At 43.6% G+C, this 26,538-nt stretch overlaps 1 protein-coding gene across 1 annotated transcript in view; it reads left to right on the forward strand.

Moving 5' to 3' along the window:
- The first annotated feature begins 5,552 nt into the window (after window positions 1-5,552).
- The window catches only part of LOC123754166 (loricrin), a 31,527-nt gene continuing 10,541 nt past the window's right edge, over window positions 5,553-26,538 (forward strand). Inside the window, exons 1-4 of the mRNA XM_069310577.1 lie at window positions 5,553-5,597; window positions 20,609-21,585; window positions 21,874-22,061; window positions 23,533-23,657. Of these exons, the coding sequence (XP_069166678.1) occupies window positions 5,553-5,597; window positions 20,609-21,585; window positions 21,874-22,061; window positions 23,533-23,657 (1,335 nt within the window). The remainder of the gene's footprint in view (window positions 5,598-20,608; window positions 21,586-21,873; window positions 22,062-23,532; window positions 23,658-26,538) is intronic.

Here is a 26,538-nt window from a genome sequence, read left to right on the forward strand (position 1 = left end):
CAGCACGGGTGGAACACGAACAAAGGGACACAGGTGGAAACTTAGTACCCAGATGAGCCACAGAGACGTTAGAAAGAATTTTTTCAGTGTCAGGGTAGTTAATAAATGGAATGCACTAGGAAGTGACGTGGTGGAGGCTGACTCCATACACAGTTTCAAATGTAGATATAGTAGAGCCCAGTAGGCTCAGAAATCTGTACACCAGTTGATTGACAATTGAGAGGCGGGACCAAAGAGCCAAAGCTCAACCCCCGCAAGCACAATTAGGTGAGTACAATTAGGTGAGTACACACACACACACACACACACACACACAGGAATGGTCGAACAAATGGTTGTTAGAGTTTAACCCAAGCAAATGTAATGTAATGAAGATAGGGGTAGGAAGCAGGAGACCAGATACAAAGTATTATTTGGGAGATGAAATACTTCAAGAGTCAGAGAGAGAGAGAGACCTGGGGGTTGATATCACGCCAGACCTGTCCCCTGAAGCTCATATCAAGAGGATAACATCAGCAGCATATGCCAGGTTGGCTGACATAAGAACGGCCTTTAGAAACTTGTGTAAGGAATCTTTCAGAACATTATATACCACATATGTCAGACCAATCCTGGAGTATGCGGCTCCAGCATGGAGTCCATATCTAGTCAAGCATAAGACTAAACTGGAAAAGGTTCAAAGGTTTGCCACCTGACTAGTACCCTAGCTGAGAGGTATGAGCTACGGGGAGAGACTACGAGAATTAAACCTCACTTCGTTGGAAGACAGAAGAGTTAAAGGGGACATGATCACCACATTCAAGATTCTCAAGGGAATCGACAGGATAGATAAAGACAGGTTATTTAACACAAGAGGCACACAGGTGGAAACTGAGTGCCCAAATGAGCCACAGAGATATTAGAAAGAACTTTTTTAGTGTCAGAGTGTTTGGCAAATGGAATGCATTAGGCAGTGATGTGGTGGAGGCTGACTCCATACACAGTTTCAAATGTAGATATGATAGAACCCAGTAGGCTCAGTAACCTGTACACCTGTTGATTGACGGTTGAGAAGCGGGACCAAAGAGCCAGAGCTCAACCCCCGCAAGCACAACTAGGTGAGTACAATTAGGTGAGTACACACACACACACACACACACACACACACACACACACACACAGGAAATGGAGAACTATAGGAATAACAGGACACTGGAGAGCAGAGAAAGATACCAGAATGCCAGGAATGAATATGTCAGGATGAGAAGAGAGGCAGAAAGACAATACCAAAATGACATCGCAAGCAAGCAAAAACAACAGTAAAGGAACATGTTGTGAAATTAAGGATAGGGGCAGAAGGATTCACTAAAAACGACAAGGAAGTGTGTGAGGAACTGAATAAGAAATTCCAGGAGGTCTTCACCTTGGAGCAAGGAGAAATCCCAGAGATAAGAGAGGGAATAGCTAACCAGGAACCACTGGAAGAGTTTGAGATTACCAGCGGGGAAGTAAGGAAGTGTTTACTAGAATTGGATGTGACAAAGGCTATAGGTCCAGATGGAATCTCCCCTTGGATACTAAAGGAAGGAGCAGAAGAACTGTGCCTCCCGCTCTCCATGGTGTATAACAAATCACTGGCAACAGGGGAACTGCCAGAAATTTGGAAAGCAGCTAACGTAGTCCCGATATACAAGAAAGGGGATAGACAGGAGGCACTGATTTACAGACCAGTGTCCCTAACCTGCATACCATGCAAGTTGATGGAGAAGATTGTGCGAAGAAAGCTAGTGGAACATCTGGAGCGAAAGAACTTTGTAACACAGCATCAACATGGATTCAGGGATGGCAGGTCCTGCCTCACAGGGTTACTTGAATTCTACGACCAGGCAACAAAAATAAGGCAAGAAAGAGTAGGGTGGGCAGACTGCATATTTTTGGATTGTCAGAAAGCTTTTGATACAGTGCCACACAAGAGGCTAGTGAAAAAACTGGAGATGCAGGCTGGAGTGAAAGGGAAGGTACTCCGTTGGATACAGGAGTACCTAAGTAACAGGAGACAACGAGTCAGTATGAGGGGTGAGGTCTCAGATTGGCGAGACGTTACGAGTGGAGTCCCGCAGGGGTCAGTCCTTGGACCTATGCTGTTTCTGATATATGTAAATGATCTTCCAGAGGGTATACATTCGTTCCTCTCAATGTTTGCCGATGATGCAAAAATTATGAGGAGGATTGAAACTGAGGACGATAGTAGGAGGCTACAAGATGACCTAGACAGACTGAGTGAATGGTCCAATAAATGGCTGTTGAAGTTCAACCCGAGTAAATGCAAAGTAATGAAACTAGGCAGTGGAAATAGGAGGCCAAACACAGGATACAGAATAGGAGATGAAGTACTTAATGAAACGAACAGAGAGAAAGATCTAGGAGTTGATATCACACCAAACCTGTCTCCTGAAGCCCACATAAAAAGAATAACGTCTGCGGCATATGCGAGGCTGGCTAACATCAGAACAGCGTTCAGGAACCTGTGTAAGGAATCATTCAGAATCTTGTACACCACATATGTAAGACCAATCCTGGAGTATGCGGCCCCAGCATGGAGCCCGTACCTTGTCAAGCACAAAACGAAGCTGGAAAAAGTCCAAAGGTATGCCACTAGACTAGTCCCAGAACTAAGAGGCATGAGTTACGAGGAAAGGCTGCGGGAAATGCACCTTACGACACTGGAAGACAGAAGAGTAAGGGGAGACATGATCACAACCTACAAAATCCTCAGAGGAATCGACCGGGTAAACAAGGATAAACTATTCAACACTGGTGGGACGCGAACAAGGGGACACAGGTGGAAACTGAGTACCCACATGAGCCACAGAGACGTTAGAAGGAATTTTTTCAGTGTCAGAGTAGTTAACGGATGGAATGCATTAGGCAGTGATGTGGTGGAGGCTGACTCCATACACAGCTTTAAATGTAGATATGATAGAGCCCAGTAGGCTCAGGAATCTGTACACCAGTTGATTGACAGTTGAGAGGCGGGACCAAAGAGCCAAAGCTCAACCCCCGCCAGCACAACTAGGTGAGTACAAATAGGTGCGTACACACACACACACACACACACACACACACACACACACACACACACACACACACACACACACACACACACACACACACACACACACACACACACACACAAACACACACACACACACACACCTAATCTATCTCCTGAGGCACATATAAATAGGATAACGACAGCAGCGTACTCTACACTGGCAAAAGTTATAACATCATTCAGAAACCTAAGTAAGGAGGCATTTAGGGCGCTTTACACTGCCTACGTAAGGCCAGTCTTAGAGTATGCCGCCTCATCATGGAGTCCCCATCTGAAGAAGCATATAATGAAACTGGAAAAGGTTCAGAGGTTTGCAACGAGACTCGTCCCAGAGCTACGAGGGATTGGGTATGAGGAGCGCCTGAGGGAACTGTGCCTTACGACACTAGAAAGAAGAAGGGAGAGGGGGGACATGATAGGAACGTATAAGATACTCAGAGGGATTGACAGAGTGGACATAGACGAAATGTTCACACGGAATAGTAACAGAACGAGGGGACATGGATGGAAGCTTGAAACTCAGATGAGTCACAGAGATGTTAGGAAGTTTTCTTTTAGCGTGAGAGTAGTGGGAAAATGGAATGCACTTCAGGAACAGGTTGTGGAAGCAAATACTATTCATAATTTTAAAACCAGGTATGATAGGGAAATGGGACAGGAGTCATTGCTGTAAACAACCGATGCTCGAAAGGCGGGATCCAAGAGTCAATGCTCGATCCTGCAGACACAACTAGGTGAGTACAACTAGGTGAGTATACACACACACACACACACAGGTCCTCGTGCCCCAGCGGGCTTTGCTCGGAGGTCGTAGTCCAATGTGCCCACTGTTCGATTCATGGCTGAGGTAGAAAAAAATGAACAGACTTTCATTTACCTGATGCTACTGTTCACCTAGCAGTAAATAGGTACCTGGGAGTTAGACAGCTGCTACGGGCTGCTTCCTGAGCGATAAAGTCTCTGAGTCTTACAGAGAAATATATGTAATAGATACAATAAAGGAAAAATTGGTCAGGTGTCAGCACATTTTTAACCCTCAATTAGAAAGGCGAATTTGTGCTTGCAGGTCAGCTTGATCCTGCAAGCACAAATAGTATATTAAAAAAACAGAAAAGAAAGACCAAAAAACGTAGAGAATGAGAATGATAAATGGGAAACAAGACCAATCAAAACATATTCTGAAGTACCTAAAGAATCAGAAGGATAACAGGGAATTAAAACAATAGTGACAGATGATTTCGGGGCTTTAGTGTCCCCGCGGCCCGGTCCTCGACCAGGCCTCCACCCCCAGGAAGCAGCCTGTGACAGCTGACTAACACCCAGGTACCTATTTTACTGCTAGGTAACAGGGACATAGGGTGAAAGAAACTGTGCCCATTGTTCCTCGCCGGCGCCCGGGATCGAACCCGAGACCACAGGATCACAAGTCTAGTGTGCTGTCCGCTCGGCCGACCGGCTCCCAGATGCTGTAAGATCTCGACAAATTGTTAAATTACTTACCAGAGAAATCCGTGGTACTCTATAATCTACCAGAGCCAGAGGGAGACAAATGACAAAGCAGAAGAGGATGGGACGAGAAAGAGATTTCAGAAATTCTCAAGCCAATTATGGACTAGTCAGCAAACCTGGAAAATAAAACATTACTGTAGGGACGGTAAATTCCAAATATGGACAGAATCATTACTGATAAAGATCTTTCAGAATATTGCTCCGGTGAAATATATTCCGACTGAAAATAAGACAGCTGAGGGATTGAGTGCCTTACCATTGAGGTGTTCATTAGCCAGAACATGTCAAAGGAGCATGAAGAGCAAACGATGAAGATCTGAGAATGAAAACGAAAAAAAATTCAAACTGACCAGAAAGCTGCATAAGCTTTCACAGGCACAGAAAGATCAGACATTAGAGAGTTCAGCACAAGAAAATATTGGGGCTATTTTGATGGGGCTTCTATCGAAGCCCCATCAAATGTAACATCAGGAGCAGGCAGAAGCAGGCGGAAGCAGGCAGGAGCAGGCAGGAGCAAGCAGAAGCAGGCGAAAGCAGGCAGGAGCAAGCAGGAGCAAGCAGCTGGCGAAAGCAGGCAGGAGCAAGCAGGAGCAGGCGAAAGCAGGCAGGAGCAAGCAGAAGCAGGCGAAAGCAGGCAGGAGCAAGCAGGAGCAAGCAGCTGGCGAAAGCAGGCAGGAGCAAGCAGGAGCAGGCGAAAGCAGGCAGGAGCAAGCAGGAGCAAGCAGAAGCAGGCGAAAGCAGGCAGGAGCAAGCAGGAGCAAGCAGAAGCAGGCGAAAGCAGGCAGGAGCAAGCAGAAACAAGCAGGAGTAACCAGAAACAGGCGGAAACAGGCAGGAGCAAGCATAAACAGGCAGAAGTAGGCAGGAGCAGGCATGAACAGGCAGAAGCTAGCCGGATCAGGCAAGTGCAGGCAGGAGCAGGCACGAACAGGCAGAAGCAGGCGGGAGCATGCAGGAGGAGATAGGAGCAGGCGGGAGCTGGCATGAGCAGGCAGTAACTGGCAGGGGCAGGCAGGAGCAGACAGGAGCACACAAAAATAGGCAGGAGCAGACAAAACAGGCAGGAGCAGGTAGAAGCAGGCAGAAGGAGGCAGGAGCAGGCAGGAGCAGGTAGGAGCAGGCAGAAGTAGGCCGGAGCAGACAGACGCTGGCAGGAGCAGGCCGAAACAGGAAGGAGCAGGCAGGAGCAGGCAGGAGCAGGCAGAAGCAGGCAGTAGCAGGCAGGAACAGACAAGTAGGTACCCCCATTAAAGATGAGTAGCATTAAAGCTATCTACATGAAAGCAGATGGAAATTAAAATCAAGGTTACAGTGACAGAGGGAAAGTATAGGAAACAATGACAGAAGAGCAACCCTATATTATTATAGTTACGGAAACAAACTAACAAGTGTTATAAGAAAGGCAATCTTCCCACTAGAATATCAAGTAATGAGGTAAGGCAAGGAGAACAAGATATGGGGGTTGTTTACCCATACTGCTAAAATAACACTGGATCTATGAGGAGGCAAAATTAACATAGTGGAAGACGTGATCTGAAACCCCCCACCAAACGATAATAGGGAAGAATATGATCAATGCAACGAGACTTCCCTGAAGATAACGAGAGAGGGCAGTCGCAATGGCAAGAAGAGCTGAGAGCTACGACTCCTAAGACCTTAGGATACTAACAGTACAGGATCTGGTGTTTACCCAAAATGAGGCTGATGACGATAACATAAAATATGAGGAACCCCTTAGGAACACTATCGTGCTTGAGAACATAATGGAGCTAAAGGAGTCCCATAGAAAAAAAAAGAAATATGGATGAAGATGAGAAGAAGAGACAACAAATTAGATGATGGAAGTCACTGCTCAGAAGTGTACAAATGTAACAAAGCTATTCATCACACTTAAGAAACAGTTGGACAAGAAAGCAAAATAAGCTCCAAGTTTAATTGACAATAAAAGCAAGCGGCAAACGATCATAATAGAAAAAAGAATAAAGAACTAGGATAAACTGGTGATAAACTGGATCTTGACATACATCTTAAAGGAAAAATGACTGCAAACATTTTGAATAGTAATACATTGGAATTTCGTGTAAAAAAAATAAGGAATTTCTTGCACCTCAGAACATGACAGCTCCACCTCACTCAGATACACGGTGAGAACCACTGGCAGCAAGGGCTGTGAGCCAACATTTAGTGCTGTAACTTGTGATAAGTAATTATCAAAAGAAGGCGCCAAGCCGGGAAGAATATGTAGTACAATAAGTGGAAGGAGCAGACTGGATAACATGGTCCAGCCAGAGCCTTCCAGAGAGGCATGAGTCATATGGCCACAGCGGTCCTGGAGGAGCCAAAATATATTCTTATCTGACTAGCGGCATTAAATTCATAATACATATGTTCGAGTCTGCCGCAGCACTAATGCTACTTAATATACAGATATAACTTAATCAGCTATAGCTAATTATAGCTTAATTTTCCAAAATATTCCGTCGATTATCTGTTTTTCCTCTCTGTTAGTAGAGAAATAAACTCCTGACTCAATCCATGGACTTCTGTAGCCTCCAAAAATGATAAGTGGGTTGCTGGTCAATAGGTCTGAGGAGCTTATTCCGACAAGAGCACATTTTCAGTGGAACTATTAACAGCTCTTGACCCCAAATAGTTCAAATAGTTGGGCTTTGTTCCTTCTCTCTATCCTTCTGTGCCAGCTTTGTCCTCAAATCCACTCGAAGTGCTATTCATACTGGCTTAGTGCTTTCTCCAGACTATTGACATGTGTATGTATTTATGTAGATGGATGTATATATAAATACGCACATGTGTGTGTAATATTAACCATTTTGTAAGTAACTTCGCAAGAGTGTTACTTGCTTAGCTAAACAAACTGTGGGGTTCAGTTCCTGATGGGTTACAGAGGCACATAATGGGTTCAGTTCCTGAACCCATTATGTGCCTCTGTAACCCTTTCCACTACCGCCCACGGGATGGGTATGGGGTGCCTAATAGCGAAATTAAATTAAAATTGTTTTCTCTTGCTAATTGCCTTTCCTTTTCCTCCGTAAATTACTCACAACGAGACTTCGTAACTTTAAGCCATGGCAGTTGCTAGTTGCAGCAGTAAATTGAACTATGTTTTGGTCAGAGTCGATATGGCAAATGACAGAGCCTTCCTTCCCTCAATAGTCGGCGCTGTGGGGCATTTCAGTAAAAAAATTTACTGCTTTTATTCTGTTGTGTGGACAGCAGTAAACCCGTATCTCACCTTCCCACGAGTCTACACTGAGATTCTCAGCAGGATGATCATCTACCGTGATCACAATATTATTATAGCATCTCATCCCCTCAACTTTATCACTTAAAATGTCATTACAAAACAGTCAAAACTAACTCTCTCTCTCTCTCTCTCTCTCTCTCTCTCTCTCTCTCTCTCTCTCTCTCTCTCTCTCTCTCTCTCTCTCTCTCTCTCTCTCTCTCTCTCTCTCTCTCTCTCTCTCTCTCTCTCTCGCTCTCTCTCTCTCTCTCTCTCTCTCTCTCTCTCTCTCTCTCTCTCTCTCTCTCTCTCTCTCTCTCTCTCTCTCTCTCTCTCTCTCTCTCTCTCTCTCTCTCTCTCTCTCTCGGTCTCTCTCTCTCTCTCTCTCTATCTCTCTCTCTCTCTCTCTCTCTCTCTCTCTCTCTCTCTCTCTCTCTCTCTCTCTCTCTCTCTCTCTCTCTCTCTCTCTCTCTCTCTCTCTCTCTCTCTCTCTCTCTCGCTCTCTCTCTCTCTCTCTCTCTCTCTCTCTCTCTCTCTCTCTCTCTCTCTCTCTCTCTCTCTCTCTCTCTCTCTCTCTCTCTCTCTCTCTCTCTCTCTCTCAGCTCTCCTCATGTAAGGTTATCATGGCCTATTTTTTTCTGAAAATACCTAGAAAAGAGACGGGAGAGAATGATTAGATCCTTACAATGAAATCACAAAGAAATCGCAATCGAGTGATGTATTTGAGGTGACCTGAGGATCGGGAAGGGAATGGAACTATCAGGAAAAAGCGCCAAACCATTACCACTATATAGCACTGGGAAGGGATCAGGATAAGAATTTGGGATGGGACGGGGGGAAAGGAATGGTGCCCAACCATTTGGACGGTCGGGGATTGAACGCCGACCTGCATGAAGCGAGACAGTCAGAGCGGGACCGCCTCAAAGCTCAATTATCCCTATAATTACTACTCTATTAATAAATATTTGAAATCTCCAAAATATATTAAATAAAATATTCACACTCTGGAGAAAGATATAAGAACCAATCACATCAAGAATGGTTAGACTGCTTACACAGTCCTCCAGATAGAATATAAAACTTTGTTAACTAAGTTTCTTGTTATTTAATGAATAATTATAATCAAGTTGGTTTCCATTTCCTCAATAGGAACCAAAATAAATTGTTACAGCAAATAACACCTGAGTCTTTGGTCATCCACTTACCTCTTCAGGCATTAATAATAGCAGGGAAAACGTGGTTTGGTAATTTGCAAAGTTAAATGCAGTTGGTGCCCTAACTGCATATTACCGGCAGCAACAAATCCTTCAAGCTTGTTGAGTGTCGGTAGAGCTGCTACCATGCTCGGCTGCTGCCACAACAGTCTCGTCGCACGCATGTTAAAACCTACTGCAAGTGCTCAGTACTCCTTTTGACTCACAACGTATTCTTGAAGTATCACCAAGATATCATGTCCGTGATGAGTTGAGTGACAGGATCGTAGAGGGACCAAATAACCAGCTATGTTGAGCCTGATAAATTGATAAGTTTCATAACTAGAATAGGTAATTACATGACTGAAAATGGTTGAGTATAAATCATATCTGTCTGTGATTTCAAAAGTCCAAAAAAATCTAACAGATGACGCTGTTTTTCAAAAGAAGCATGTTTTTACCTATCACAGACGTGACATCTATATAGTAGGTAAATAAAAACACGAACGTATTCGAATGCAACGTTCTGTCAAAATTTCAATATATATAAAAAATATATATATATATATAATATATATATATATATATATATATATATATATATATATATATATATATATATATATGTATATATATATATATATATATATATATATATATATATATATATATATATATATATATATATATATATATATTAGTATATTTTGGTAGCAGTCTTTCCTGTAGACATATATTATTAAATATGACCGAAAAAGTAAGATTAATAATTCTAACACGAATTTTCTCAATCTTTCGTACATTTCTTTTCACTGTTGGAGGTAATTCAAAAATCAATTCTCCAAAATTTATTTTTATTTCTAGTCTGACGCGACACTTGAGCGCGTTTCGTAGAACTTATTACATTTTCAAAGACTTTACACATACACAACTGAATAGAACTTACATATCTCCGATTTGTTTATATCTACATTTGAGTGAGGTGGATGGGGTGAGGTGGTATTTAATAGGGTATTAATTTCATCAACACAAGACAGAACACGAAACAATGGGTATTGAAATGGAAGTGATTGTAGAAAGCCTATTGGAAAGCCAAAAAGAGGTGATAGCCGAGACTATTTGAACCACCCCCCCCCGATGGCACTTTAATGGTAATCGCGGGCATGGTTGTTTTATCAAATCACCTACTTTTTTGTGGGGCTATGCAATTCACACAAAATAATTAAATCAAAGTGAAAATAAATAAAAATCTATGAAAATTCAATTTATAAATGCAATCAGAAACATGGAAATGGAATTGTAACATATTTAGTATAGCATATGTGTTGCTTTAACATGCAACAGATGGCGCTGTTTTTCAAGAAATGCATAGTTTTACCTGTCACAAGTGTGGCATCTATACTTGTACATATGAAATGAACGGTATGGTAAACAACACAACTCAATTCCAACACAATGTCACACTAAATAATTCAATAAAAAAATAAAATAAATCGAAATCTATGAAAATAAAATTTATCAATGCAATCGGAAACATTGACATGGAATTCGTGACATTAAGTATAGCGTGCATGTTGCTATTATGTGCAACAGATGGCGCTGTTTTTCAAAAACGAATGTTTTTGCCTGTCACAGGGGTGGCATCTATATAGTAGGTATATATAAAAAGACTCGCCAATTTGAATGCAACGTTGTGTCAAAATTTCAAAGCAATCGGTGAAGAACTTTCGGAGATTACAGCGTGTGTTGATCTTACGTCCAACAGATGGCGCTGTTTTTTAAAAAAGCTAGTTTTTCCTGTCACAGGTGAGGCATGTATATAGTAGATATATAAAAAGACGCGCCTATTCGAATGCAACGTTGTGTCAAAATTTCAAAGCAATCGGTAAAGATGGTTAGAAGATTTCCCTCACATGAAAAACACATGAAAACACAGTTTTTCCGAAAAAGCTTTTTTTCCCCGTCACAGACGTGACATCTATATAGTATGTATATAAAAACCTGCTCGGATGCGAATGGAACGTTGTGTGAAAATTTCAAAGCAGTCGGTGAAGAACTTTCGGAGATTAGCGATTATGCACAAACGAACATTTCCATTTTCATTTATATAGATATATACAAAAAAATAGGGGTGGTAGAGAGGAAAATATTAAAGTGTTCAGTGAGGATCCACAAACTTTAATAATAATAATAAATGGTTCCTGCAAACTCTTGTCTGTAATAATAGATCGAATAAAACAAATGATGAAATCCCTAATATTAATACAATTCTGTAATATACTGATGAGCTAAAGACATCCACAATACCACCACAGCATCCGACCCCTGAAGTAGGCAGGTAGCAGACGGTGGGTGAAAGAAGCAATGATGACCCCAAGAGCACCAGAGAGAGAGACTGGCTTCTTTGGTTGTTGTTGTTATTATAGATTCAGCTACTGGGAACAAAAAGTTCCAAGTAGCACGGGCTAGTGTGAGCCCGTAGTGGACTTACCTGGCACAGGAGCGGGGCTGTAACTGCGCTTCCTTGATGATTGATAAAGATTAAGCCACCAAAGAAGTGGCACGGGCATGAATTGCATGTAATGTGCTTCCTTGGGTTGCAGGGCTCTATTTATACCACTGCTAGTGATGACATCACGTCTTGTGTCAACGTGAGCAGTGACAAGTGGCTGGGTAACTCTTAGTTTGCAACTGTACCACAGCTGGATAGAGGCTGTATAACTTTTATATTTATGTCTTTAAAAGGGAATGCCTTTATGCCTGGATGTTAATCTCAGGATGGAGATCAGACACTAACCTCAAGCGACTTTGCAGGGTGACAAGTGAAGGGTATTTACAGGGTGACTGATCAACATGGGCTGGTCGGGATTGGGTCCATTCCTCGCACTAACAGGGGGTTGGCTCCCATGATGACCTTCTCGAAATCGGTGAACACAGGCAACCTTTCGATGTTGTTCTGGGCTTCCACTACAACATTATATATTAGTTTATATGATCTCCATTCCCCTCCATTCTTTTTAATTTACTCGAGCAGAGAGAAACGCAAAGAAATATTTTTTTCAAAGATAGAGAAAAACTAACAGACACCCACATACCAGATTCTCAGAGAAATTAATACAGATGATAAAGACAGTTTATTTAAAACAGTTTATTTGTTTTTGTCAGAGTAGTTAACAGGTGGAATGCATTAGGCAGTGATGTGGTGGAGGCTGACTCCATACACAGTTTCAAATGTAGATATAATAGAGCCCAATAGGCTTAGGAATCTGTACACCAGTTGATTGACGGTTGAGAGGCGGGACCAAAGGGCCGAATCTCAACCCTCGCAGGCACAACTAGGTAAGTACATACATAATAATAATAGCGTCCATATATAATCTGGCTTCAGGCCACCAAGTCATGCACCTAAGGTCACCAGGTCACGCACCTCAGGTCACCAGGTCATGCACCTCAGGTCACCAGGTCAAGCACCTAAGGTCACCAGGTCAAGCACCTAAGGTCACCAGGTCACGCACTTAAGGTCACCAGGTCAAGCACCTAAGGTCACCAGGTCAAGCACCTAAGGTCACCAGGTCTAGCACTTAAGGTCACTAGGTCACGCACCTAAGGTCACCAGGTCAAGCATCTAAGGTCACCAGGTCAAGCACCTAAGGTCACCAGGTCATGCACCTAAGGTCACCAGGTCAAGTACCTAAGGTCACCAGGTCAAGCACCTAAGGTCACCAGGTCAAGCACCTAAGGTCACCAGGTCATGCACCTAAGGTCACCAGGTCATGCATCTAAGGTCACCAGGTCATGCACCTAAGGTCACCAGGTGATGCACCTAAGGTCACCAGGTCATGCACCTAAGGTCACCAGGTCAAGCATCTAAGGTCACCAGGTCAAGCACCTAAGGTCACCAGGTCATGCACCTAAGGTCACCAGGTCATGCACCTAAGGTCACCAGGTCATGCACCTAAAGTCACCAGGTCAAGCATCTAAGGTCACCAGGTCAAGCACCTAAGGTCACCAGGTCACGCACCTAAGCTTCACCAGGTCAAGCACCTAAGGTCACCAGGTCAAGCACCTAAGGTCACCAGGTCAAGCACCTAAGGTCACCAGGTCAAGCATCTAAGGTCACCAGGTCAAGCATCTAAGGTCACCAGGTCATGCACCTAAGGTCACCAGGTCATGCACCTAAGGTCACCAGGTCAAACACCTAAGGTCACCAGATCAAGCACCTAAGGTCACCAGGTCAAACACCTAAGGTCACCAGGTCAAGCATCTAAGGTCACCAGGTCAAACACCTAAGGTCACCAGGTCAAACATCTAAGGTCACCAGGTCACGCACCTAAGGTCACCAGGTCACGCACCTAAGGTCACCAGGTCAAGCACCTAAGGTCACCAGGTCAAGCATCTAAGGTCACCAGGTCAAGCACCTAAGGTCACCAGGTCAAGCACCTAAGGTCAACAGGTCAAGCACCTAAGGTCACCAGGTCAAGCATCTAAGGTCACCAGGTCACGCACCTAAGGTCACCAGGTCATGCACATAAGGTCACCAGGTCAAACACCTAAGGTCACCAGGTCAAACACCTAAGGTCACCAGGTCAAACATCTAAGGTCACCAGGTCAAGCACCTAAGGTCACCAGGTCAAGCATCTAAGGTCACCAGGTCAAGCACCTAAGGTCACCAGGTCAAGCACCTAAGGTCACCAGGTCAAGCATCTAAGGTCACCAGGTTAAACACCTAAGGTCACCAGGTCAAACTGTCGGAAAATCTGACACCATTTAATAATATCATACAGGCAGATAATATTGCTGTGTTCTATAAACAAGTTAACCCATAGAAAATGTAACTTGTAGTGGAATTTCCGTCTATAGAAAACAGGATATCATTACCACATACCATCATAAATTCACCACTTATTATGGTGGGAATTATTCTTAAATACATTAGTCTTTGGACTTTACCATCATAAAAACATCTCATATAATTTAACTTAATTATCAGAATTAAAATAGAGAAAATGTGACCCTTCTATCACTTACTGATATCTGGACAATGTAGGCCAGTAGCGTCAGTGAGGGGGGAGTGGTCAGCCATTGTTATTGTTGTTAAGACCACAGAGTCGTGGAGCAAATTCGGCTCCTATAAATTCTCTTGGACGAAGTGTTATGGAAGATCAGAGTAGTGATCTGCCATCATCAACATGCTGTCATCAATCTCAAGGGAAGTGTCTTTCCGAAACCCGTTTATCTAATAATTTTTGGCCATTAATGTCAATAGATAGGGCGCACCGGTTAGAACACGAATGATCGACTCAAACAACGTAATTAAGCCTAGGTCTTTATGGTTCCTTGTACAGTGTTTTCTCTGATATAGCTGTCATATATTCGGATTCTGGCTTTACAGCTAGCGCCCTTTTGACAGGTCAAGACGAAGAAGCATGCTTTGAGCATCAGTTACCAGGGTGATGGAAGCCACCTCACACGAGGAAAATTTGGTGTCTACACCCTAGTTATATCTGGTGGACTAAGGCCTGCTGTACAAATAAGATAAGGAACCTCTTCAATGTATGTAGTCTAATACTGTAGTTTGATTGGCTGCATATATATAAATTCAATATAAACCCCCATAATGTGCAGAGGATCGATTTGTGAGATTATTGCAGAAATACAGTCCACTTAACATCATACAAATTGCTATCGAAGTATACAAATTAACGTAAATATAAATTCATATATATTAAATAAATATAAATCTCACAGGTTGGTTCCCACACAAACATCTAAGGTCACCAGGTCAAACACCTAAGGTCACCAGGTCAAGCACCTAAGGTCACCAGGTCAAGCACCTAAGGTCACCAGGTCACGCACTTAAGGTCACCAGGTCAAGCACCTAAGGTCACCAGGTCAAGCACCTAAGGTCACCAGGTCTAGCACTTAAGGTCACTAGGTCACGCACCTAAGGTCACCAGGTCAAGCATCTAAGGTCACCAGGTCAAGCACCTAAGGTCACCAGGTCATGCACCTAAGGTCACCAGGTCAAGTACCTAAGGTCACCAGGTCAAGCACCTAAGGTCACCAGGTCAAGCACCTAAGGTCACCAGGTCATGCACCTAAGGTCACCAGGTCATGCATCTAAGGTCACCAGGTCATGCACCTAAGGTCACCAGGTGATGCACCTAAGGTCACCAGGTCATGCACCTAAGGTCACCAGGTCAAGCATCTAAGGTCACCAGGTCAAGCACCTAAGGTCACCAGGTCATGCACCTAAGGTCACCAGGTCATGCACCTAAGGTCACCAGGTCATGCACCTAAAGTCACCAGGTCAAGCATCTAAGGTCACCAGGTCAAGCACCTAAGGTCACCAGGTCACGCACCTAAGCTTCACCAGGTCAAGCACCTAAGGTCACCAGGTCAAGCACCTAAGGTCACCAGGTCAAGCACCTAAGGTCACCAGGTCAAGCATCTAAGGTCACCAGGTCAAGCATCTAAGGTCACCAGGTCATGCACCTAAGGTCACCAGGTCATGCACCTAAGGTCACCAGGTCAAACACCTAAGGTCACCAGATCAAGCACCTAAGGTCACCAGGTCAAACACCTAAGGTCACCAGGTCAAGCATCTAAGGTCACCAGGTCAAACACCTAAGGTCACCAGGTCAAACATCTAAGGTCACCAGGTCACGCACCTAAGGTCACCAGGTCACGCACCTAAGGTCACCAGGTCAAGCACCTAAGGTCACCAGGTCAAGCATCTAAGGTCACCAGGTCAAGCACCTAAGGTCACCAGGTCAAGCACCTAAGGTCAACAGGTCAAGCACCTAAGGTCACCAGGTCAAGCATCTAAGGTCACCAGGTCACGCACCTAAGGTCACCAGGTCATGCACATAAGGTCACCAGGTCAAACACCTAAGGTCACCAGGTCAAACACCTAAGGTCACCAGGTCAAACATCTAAGGTCACCAGGTCAAGCACCTAAGGTCACCAGGTCAAGCATCTAAGGTCACCAGGTCAAGCACCTAAGGTCACCAGGTCAAGCACCTAAGGTCACCAGGTCAAGCATCTAAGGTCACCAGGTTAAACACCTAAGGTCACCAGGTCAAACTGTCGGAAAATCTGACACCATTTAATAATATCATACAGGCAGATAATATTGCTGTGTTCTATAAACAAGTTAACCCATAGAAAATGTAACTTGTAGTGGAATTTCCGTCTATAGAAAACAGGATATCATTACCACATACCATCATAAATTCACCACTTATTATGGTGGGAATTATTCTTAAATACATTAGTCTTTGGACTTTACCATCATAAAAACATCTCATATAATTTAACTTAATTATCAGAATTAAAATAGAGAAAATGTGACCCTTCTATCACTTACTGATATCTGGACAATGTAGGCCAGTAGCGTCAGTGAGGGGGGAGTGGTCAGCCATTGTTATTGTTGTTAAGACCACAGAGTCGTGGAGCAAATTCGGCTCCTATAAATTCTCTTGGACGAAGTGTTATGGAAGATCAGAGTAGTGATCTGCCATCATCAACATGCTGTCATCAATCTCAAGGGAAGTGTCTTTCCGAAACCCGTTTATCTAATAATTTTTGGCCATTAATGTCAATAGATAGGGCGCACCGGTTAGAACACGAATGATCGACTCAAACAACGTAATTAAGCCTAGGTCTTTATGGTTCCTTGTACAGTGTTTTCTCTGATATAGCTGTCATATATTCGGATTCTGGCTTTACAGCTAGCGCCCTTTTGACAGGTCAAGACGAAGAAGCATGCTTTGAGCATCAGTTACCAGGGTGATGGAAGCCACCTCACACGAGGAAAATTTGGTGTCTACACCCTAGTTATATCTGGTGGACTAAGGCCTGCTGTACAAATAAGATAAGGAACCTCTTCAATGTATGTAGTCTAATACTGTAGTTTGATTGGCTGCATATATATAAATTCAATATAAACCCCCATAATGTGCAGAGGATCGATTTGTGAGATTATTGCAGAAATACAGTCCACTTAACATCATACAAATTGCTATCGAAGTATACAAATTAACGTAAATATAAATTCATATATATTAAATAAATATAAATCTCACAGGTTGGTTCCCACACAAACATCTAAGGTCACCAGGTCAAACACCTAAGGTCACCAGGTCAAGCACCTAAGGTCACCAGGTCAAACACCTAAGGTCACCAGGTCAAGCACTTAAGGTCACCAGGTCATGCACCTAAGGTCACCAGGTCTAGCACCTAAGGTCACCAGGTCTAGCACCTAAGGTCACCAGGTCTAGCTCCTAAGGTCACCAGGTCTAGCTCTTATGGTCACCAGGTCTAGCACTTAAGGTCACTAGGTCACGCACCTAAGGTCACTAGGTCACGCACCTAAGGTCACCAGGTCTAGCACTTAAGGTCACTAGGTCACACACCTTAGGTCACTAGGTCAAGCACCTAAGGTCACCAGGTCAAGCACCTAAGGTCACCAGGTCAAGCACTTAAGGTCACCAGGTCATGCACCTAAGGTCACCGGGTCTAGCACCTAAGGTCACCAGGTCTAGCACCTAAGGTCACCAGGTCTAGCACCTAAGGTCACCAGGTCTAGCTCCTAAGGTCACTAGGTCTAGCTCCTATGGTCACCAGGTCTAGCATTTAAGGTCACTAGGTCACGCACCTAAGGTCACTAGGTCACGCACCTAAGGTCACTAGGTCTAGCACTTAAGGTCACTAGGTCACGCACCTTAGGTCACTAGGTCAAGCACCTAAGGTCACCAGGTCAAGCACCTAAGGTCACCAGGTCAAGCACCTAAGATCACCAGGTCAAGCACCTAAGGTCACCAGGTCAAGCACCTGAGGTCACCAGGTCAAGCACCGCAGGTCACCAGGTCAAGCACCTAAGGTCACCAGGTCAAGCACCTAAGGTCACCAGGTCAAGCACCTAAGGTCATCAGGTCAAGCACAAGTGGAGGATTCCCGAGGTGTCGCTGTACTTGATGGCTCCTGTCAGCTGTCCTTCACGTGCTGATAAACGCACTCATCAACCACACGCACGCACGCACGCACGCACACACACACACACACACACACACACACACACACACACACACACACACACACACACACACACACACACACACACACACACACACACACACACACACACACACACACACGCACGCACGCACGCACGCACGCACACACACACACACACACACACACACACACACACACACACACACACACACACACACACACACACACACACACACACACACACACACACACACACACACACACAAACACACACACACACACAAATTATGAAAAGGATTAAAACAGAAGAGGACTGTTTGAGGCTTCAAGAAGACCTAGACAAGCTGAAGAAATGGTCGAACAAATGGTTGTTAGAGTTTAACCCAACCAAATGTAATTTAAAGAAGATAGGTGTAGGGAGCAGGAGGCCAGATACAAGGTATCATCTGGGAGAGACAATTCTTCAGGAGTCAGAGAAGGAAAAAGACTTGGGGGTTGATATCACGCCAGACCTGTCTCGTGCAGCACATATCAAGCGGATAACATCAGCGGCATATGTCAGGCTGGCCAACATACGAACGGCATTCAGAAACTTGTGTAAAGAATCATTCAGAACTTTGTATACCACATATGTCAGGCCAATCCTGGAGTATGCAGCCCCAGCATGGAGTCCATATCTAGTCAAGGATAAGACTAAACTGGAAAAGGTTCAAAGGATTGCCACCAGACTAGTACCCGAGCTGAGAGGTATGAGCAACGAGGAGAGACTACGGGAATTAAATCTCACTTCGCTGGAAGACAGAAGAGTTAGGAGGGACATGATTACCACATTCAAGATTCTGAAGGGAATTGATAGGGTAGATAAAGACAGTCTATTTACCACAAGGGGAACACGCACAAGGGGACACAGGTGGAAACTGAGTGCCCAAATGAGCCACAGAGATATTAGAAAGAACTTTTTTAGTGTCAGAGTGGTTGACAAATGGAATGCCTTAGGAAGTGATGTGGTGGAGGCTGACTCCATACACAGTTTCATGTGTAGATATGATAGAGCCCAATAGGCTCAGGAATCTGTACACCTGTTGATTGACGGTTGAGAGGCGGGACCAAAGAGCCAGAGCTCAACCCCCGCATACACAACTAGGTGAGTACACACACACACACACAAACATTAGTGTGTGCATGAACCTGCTGGGTGCATGAAGCTACAAATCAAGCCCAGTAGGCTTAGGAATCTGTACACCAGTTGATTGACAGTTGAGAGGCGGGACCAAAGAGCCAAAGCTCTCCCCCCGCAAGCACAAATAGGTGAATACACACATACTACATACTCACACACGCACATATTCCCACACACACACTTTCAGAGTAGTTAACAAATTTAATGCATTAAGTAGTGATGTGGTGGAGGCTTACTCCATACACAATCTCTAATGTAGATATGATAGAGCCCAAAAGGCTCAGGAATCCGTACACCAGTTGATTGAGAGCGGGATCAAGAAGCCGAAGCTCAGCCTCCACAAGCACAACTAGTTGAGGACACAAGCACATACTCACACACTTACAGTCTTACAAATTGCGTCTTGTCCTATATTACTATACACAATTTTCTTTAATTTATCAGGCTTGAGCCAATGTACATATATTCTAATTCCTTCCATTACACTATTGTGAAATATTCACAAACTGAGTGTGTCAACACACTTCCCACACTGAATACCGAAGTCAAGTTACACACTGCACCAATCACTTGAACGTAAATATACAACGAACAATAATCTTAACCAGTAAAAAACTGTACCAAAAACGTATCCCATCATTTCGGCCACCATGCAAGACCTTGACCCCATAGTTTAGTTAATCCACCGTGTATCAACTTCCTGTTGGGGGGTCTCCAGCCCGTCACGGTGAGCACTTGTCCTCCCACTCGACCCCTTCGTCACACCTCGAACCCGGGCCTGGATCACGCAGGACTCCACGCTCCAGGCGCGTGACCCTGGCCAGGAAGTCATGCTTCCAGGGATATAAAGAGGCAGAGTTTAGAGCAGGTGTCAGTGCCTTCTGAGACCTCAGCTATGGTGAGTGGGGTCTTCCATACACACACACACACAATATATATATATATATATATATGACAATGTCAGACCACGGAGGAAAAATGAAACAGGAAATTTCCTTAAGTACTTTCGTATATTAAATACATCTTCAGAAGGTTTGGACCTTCTGAAGATGTATTTAATATACGAAAGTACTTAAGGAAATTTCCTGTTTCATTTTTCCTCCGTGGTCTGACATTGTCACATTCTTAATCACGTGTTTATTTTCGTGATATACACACATATATATATATATATATATATATATATATATATATATATATATATATATATATATATATATATATATATATATATATATATATATATATATATATATATATACATATACACACATTACTGATCAATTTCATAATATAATTACATTTCATCAATACGTCTATCATAAGAATAACAATCGTGCCTTATCAAATATGCTTCTCTCCTCGGCCCCCAGTTCGTGGTCCTCCTGTTGACAGTGCTCCTGGCGGGGCCGTCCACCTCCTGCGGGGGCGGGAACTGCCGTAGGTACTCGGTAGCGGGAAGCAAGCAGCGCAGCCGGGGAGGGCGGTCACCCACCAGCTTCTTCAACATCGGCGACGCTTTTAATGGCTTCGGCGGTGGAGACAGCGGCTACGGCGACGTGGGTAACGGAGGTTATAACGGCGGTGGCTTAAAAGGCGGAGATGACTACAATGGAGGTGGCTTCAAAGGCGGAGATGGCTACAGTGGCGGTGGCTTCAAAGGCGGAGATGGCTACAATGGCGGTGGCTTCAAAGGCGGAGATGGCTACAACGGCGGTGGCTTCAAAGGCGGAGATGGCTACAATGGCGGTGGCTTCAAAGGCGGAGATGGTTACAATGGCGGTGATGATGGCTACAGTGGAAGCGGTAGTAGCTACAACGGGGGTGGTAGTGGCTACAACGGAGGCGGTAGTGGCTACAGTGGAAGTGGTAGTAGCTACAACGGAGGCGGTAATAGCTACAACGGAGGCGGTAGTGGCTACAACGGGGGTGGTAATAGCTACAACGGAGGCGGTAACGGTTACAACGGAGGCGGTAGTGGCTACAACGGGGGTGGTAACAGTTACAACGGCGGTGGTAACAGCTACAACGGAGGCGATGATGACTACAACGGAGGCGGTAGTAGCTACAGCAGGGTCGGAGGTAGTTTCAATGGCGGCAATGGGGGCTACAGCGGCGGTGGCAACGGTTACAGCGGCGGCGGTGGCAACGGTTACAGCGGCGGTGGTAACGGTTACAGCGGCGGCGGTGGCAACGGTTACAGCGGCGGCGGTGGCAACGGTTACAGCGGCGGCGGTGGCAACGGTTACAGCGGCGGCGGTGGCAACGGTTACAGCGGCGGCGGTGGTGGTTATAAAAATAGTGGTTCGGGAATTTCCATTGGGAGCAGAGGTTACAGTGGCGGCGTTAGGTACAGCGATGGTGGTCCAGCATTCTTCGCAGGAGGTAATGGTTACAGCGGTGGTGGTGGTGGTGGCTACAGCAAGGGTGGTAGTGGTGGTTACAGCAATGGTGGTGGTGGTGGCTACAGCAATGGTGGTGGTAGTGGTTACAGCAGTAATGGTGGTGGTGGTTACAGCAATGGTGGTAGTGGTGGTTACAGCGGTAATGGTGGTGGTGGCTACAACGGAGGTGGTGGTGGTTATAGTAACAATAAAGGCAGTGGTATTGACTATAACGGAGGTGGTGGTGGCTACAGCGGTGACAACGGTGATGGTTATAGCGGAGGCAGTAGCAGTAAAGGTAGTGACTACAGCGGAGGTAGTGGGAGCTACAGCGACGGTGGGAGTTACAGCAATAAAGGTACAAAAGGAGGAAGCTACAAGGAGCCAGGCTACTCAGGAAGCAACATCAGCCCTCCGTCAAATGGCTACCTCCCTCCGGTTGGCAAGTAACTGAACCACTACACAAGACGCATCACCCACTACAAGTTTACCTCAATAAATGGATAATATACATTGTGTTTATTTGAATGCCTTGACAAAAACGTTATGGAATGTGATTTCGCAAATGAGAATCAGAAAACTTCAGTTAATGTTTAACAATCAAATTGTTAACAATAGAATAGCGACCATTTTAAAAGAAGTCCCATAATAATCTAACAATAATGGCATAATTTCATGTTGTATAGAAAGAATTCAGAACAAATTACTTCTATTAAGAGGACTTGTAAACGAGATATTTGGGAACAGCTTTAATTCTTTGATATATTAAAATATAATTTTTAAGAAGTATTTCACAAAGCAATTGTAAGATTTCCGATTTATAATGATACTGCTAGGTTCATCTAGATACACTGTGTGCATAGGAGCATCTAGATACGCTGTGTGCATAGGTGCATCTAGATACACTGTGTGCATAGGTGCATCTAGATACACTGTGTGCATAGGTGCATCTAGATACACTGTGTGCATAGGTGCATCTAGATACGCTGGGTGCATAGGGCATCTAGATACACTGTGTGCATAGGTGTATCTAGATACACTGTGTGCATAGGTGCATCTAGATACACTGGGTGCATAGGGCATCTAAATGCGATGGGGGGCATAGTCGTATATCAAATACGACTTGATAATGGTACAGGACGGTTCAAAATATCGTTGTTTCTACATCTTCTGGTGTGTGGTTTGATCATCTTATTGAGAAATTATGAGTAAAATGTGCATTTTGAGGATTTTTATAAAATACACACACAGAGCAGGCCACATCATTCAGCCACGTTATTGTGATGCATCTTATGCACTTTCTCAATACCTCCCGAGAACAACACGACAAAAAGAGGTACAAAATGGAACAACCAGATGCATGTTCTCTTCGTAACAAAAGAACAATTTTGAAGTAATTTCATCCAGAAAAATCCAAATTATGAAACATGTTTAAGCAAGAGGTTGGTAACCAAAATATAGCACCTACAATTATTCAAACTTCTACTATGTAAAGAGCCACACACAATGATACCATAAGATTTTCAAGTATACCATCACTGTTACAGATGAATGTTTATAAAAAATGCAATCCTGGATTATAACAAACAAAATATATAAAAACTGTTGCTAGGATTCACTTGCTTAATAAGTATGAGGATAGGCATACTAAGCTAGGATTCTATTACTTGGGGAATTCAGCCTACAAATTGAGGTCAATAGGAACAACAGATTAAGTAGTGCTATGGATATTCAATTTTTTGTCAAACAGGACGTGAAGAGAAACAGTCAAATAATTAAAATCGAGTCCAAGCACAGTTTAAATCTCTGTTCCTCAGGGCACAGTCTTTGCACCACTTGTTTTCCGTATTCTCATATCAGATAAAGAAAAAAATACAAATCACCGCTTCGTCTCTTTTTTTTTTTTTTTGCAGATGATTCAACAATCACCATAAAGGTCACTTCTGTAGGAGACATTATAAAACTACAGGCTGATATTAATAACGTTTTCGACTGGTCAGCAGAAAATAACATGATGTTTAACAGGTATAAATTGCAGGTACTTATGAATGGTAAAAATTAAAGACCCTAAACAAAATACAGTGTAAAAAACAATCAAATCTGCCCACAGTAGGAAAGCAACATTTCTGCTGGAAACGTGATGCGTGCTAGTGGCTTTGCAAGAATGCAAAAATACCAATATTATGTAATCTCACAAACCCGTTATACCTTCTTGTAAATAAATAAACAAATAAATAATAAATAACGTTTATAGAATCTGGGAAAAATTATGTCTTACGACTTAACGTTTAGGAAGCATAACCAAGCTAATATAGCGTCAGATAGGAAAATGATAGGATGGATTACGAGAACCTTCAAATCCAGGGATCCCATCACAAAGTTCATACTGTTCAAATCACTGGTGCTGTTCCTACCTGAGTACTGTTCGATACTCACTTCCCTCTTCAGAATATGAGATATTGCTCAAACGGAATTCAGAGAACATATACGACACACATAGACCCAATATACCACCTAATTTATTGAGAGGGTCCCCTCTCAAAGCTCGTAATATATACTTTCTAGAAAAAAGACGAGAAAAGTATCAAATAATATGTACATGGAAAATGCTGTGCCTCAGGTCCCAGATTTACTTAGTAAAATAACAACATACTGGAGGGAATTCTATGGAAGGAAATGCAAATAGAGCCAGTGAAGAGTAGAGGCACAATCAGAGAACACTGCATGAACATCAGAGGTCCACGGCTGTTCAATATCCTCCTAGCAAGTATAAGAAATATTTCCGGAATAAAAAGTTGAAGTTTTCAAGAAAAAACTTGACACTTTTCTGCAAGAAATGCCGAACCAAACGGGCTATGGTGGATATGTGGGCCTGAGCGCCGCTCCAAGCAACAACCTGTTGGACCAAGCTCTCACAAGTCAAGCATGACCCCGGGCCGGGCAGTAAAAGAGCTCCCAGAACCTAATCCAGCTACAATCAAGTCACGAAGAAGTAGACTGAATAAGCACGAGAAGATGTCTCACAGAAGGAGGGGGGGGGGGGTGATGAAACATAAAAAGTCTCACAGAGCTAATGAGACATGGAGAGAAAAACTGTTCTCTGCAACATTTAAGTACTTCTTGAAACAGCACATTACAGAACCTGCAAGACCTGGAAGAGGACCCACCAGCAACACCTAGACTTTGTGTTTACCCAAAATGGGGATGATATTGAGAAGATAGAAAGTCCTTAGTAGAAGTTAGTAGTAGTAGGCATCCATCATTCTCTGGACACATTGTGAACTCGACATTTGGGTTTTGAGAAAGCAGCCTGATACCTCTATATCCCAGGCGTATTCTGACCACTATAACATCACATTACCGAGTTCGTGCTCTATTAGGTTCATATATAGATGTCTCCTAACGATATTTATCATAATGTTTAATGTTACAGTTTTCACGTTTTTGTGAATTTGTTGTCAGAAAGATTTTAATTAGATATATGTTTAAGTATTCTCTTTTTCACTGCTCATGAAACACCCATATCAATTTCTAATGCTGGGTTTTGTATAACGTTGTCTTCGCAAGCATGCCAACAGTGTCATGCTCTGAAGTGCCAACATGTGATGGTATCAAAACGAATTTAATTTAAAATAATGTTTTCTTTAGCAGCTGAAACATTCATTCCAATATCACTATTTTCTGGGTGTTACTTCTATGTGCGTTCAACGCCAGGAGTGCACTCTGCGAGTCACAGTATATAAGTCATAGCCTTTGTCTTTTAAAAGTTCAGCGGCAAGATATATGTCTGCAAGTTGGGTTTGAGTTGTACTTGCCCAATCATTAACGCGCTTCATTGCTGTATGTACGAAAGAAGATTGCTTAAAAATATTACATGCACATCCGGTACATCTTTAACCTTCTTCTACAGAACCGTCGGAATAGCACTGATACACACATAGTTACCAATAACTTGAGTAATGTGGTGTGATGCTGCACAGTGTTAACTGATTTACTAATGTAGAGTGTACACTATCTTTCTTGTGTGCATTTACAAAGTTAACTGATAGATCCAACAAGGAAGTGTGTGGAGGAGGAAGATAGATGAAGGAAGAAGAGATGGAGGACAAGGGGGTGGATGGTGACAGATGAAGGAGGAGAATTGGCGGAGGGAGATAAATGGAGAAAGTGAACTTGTGGAATAGCAGCTAGGGGGGGGGGGGAAGATGACAGGTGGAAGAGAATGGGGATCTGTGGGGTCAGGTGGAAGAGAAGGAACGGAAGGACTGTAGAAGGAAGATTAGTGGAGGAGGGAAACAGGTTAAAGATTCGGGCTCACCATAGCCCGTGCTACATGAACATTTCGTTCAGAGTAGCTGAATCTAAAACAACAAGGTTAAAGAAAGAGGAGGAGTGGAGAAAAAAAGAAAGGGGCAGCTGGAAGTGGGTGTGATGTCTGGCAACACCACTTTAGCATGAGGGGTTGTTAGCAGGTGAGATTGAGCTGAGTAAGCAGATGAGCTGAGTAAGCAGATGAGCTGAGTAAGCAGATGAGCTGAGTAAGCAGATCTCGATGAGCTGAGTAAGCAGCCTACGGCCAGTATGGCCAGAAATATATGAGGTATGAACTACACTGCAATAACTTACCAGAGGTTACGTAGGAGAGGCTGAGGAATTGATGTCTCAACACAGCAAGAACATCACGTTCAGTGCACACAAATAAAACGTTAATCTAGTGCTTTAAAAGAGTTAATATGTTTGTCTCTCCAAGGTTGGAGGCTGGACTCCTGGGGTCACCACTCACTAATATTTGCAAAGGGACTGAACAGTGAAATGTGTATCAAGGTCGGGTCACATATTCCCTTTGAAGTATGGTAGGAGTCCTAGAGGTAAAATGTTCTGGTCGAATGAATAAAGTTTTATAAAATTTCTATAAATTT

The sequence above is a fragment of the Procambarus clarkii genome, chromosome 6 (genome assembly GCF_040958095.1).
Source record: "Procambarus clarkii isolate CNS0578487 chromosome 6, FALCON_Pclarkii_2.0, whole genome shotgun sequence".
NCBI classification, from domain to species: Eukaryota; Metazoa; Arthropoda; class Malacostraca; order Decapoda; family Cambaridae; genus Procambarus; species Procambarus clarkii.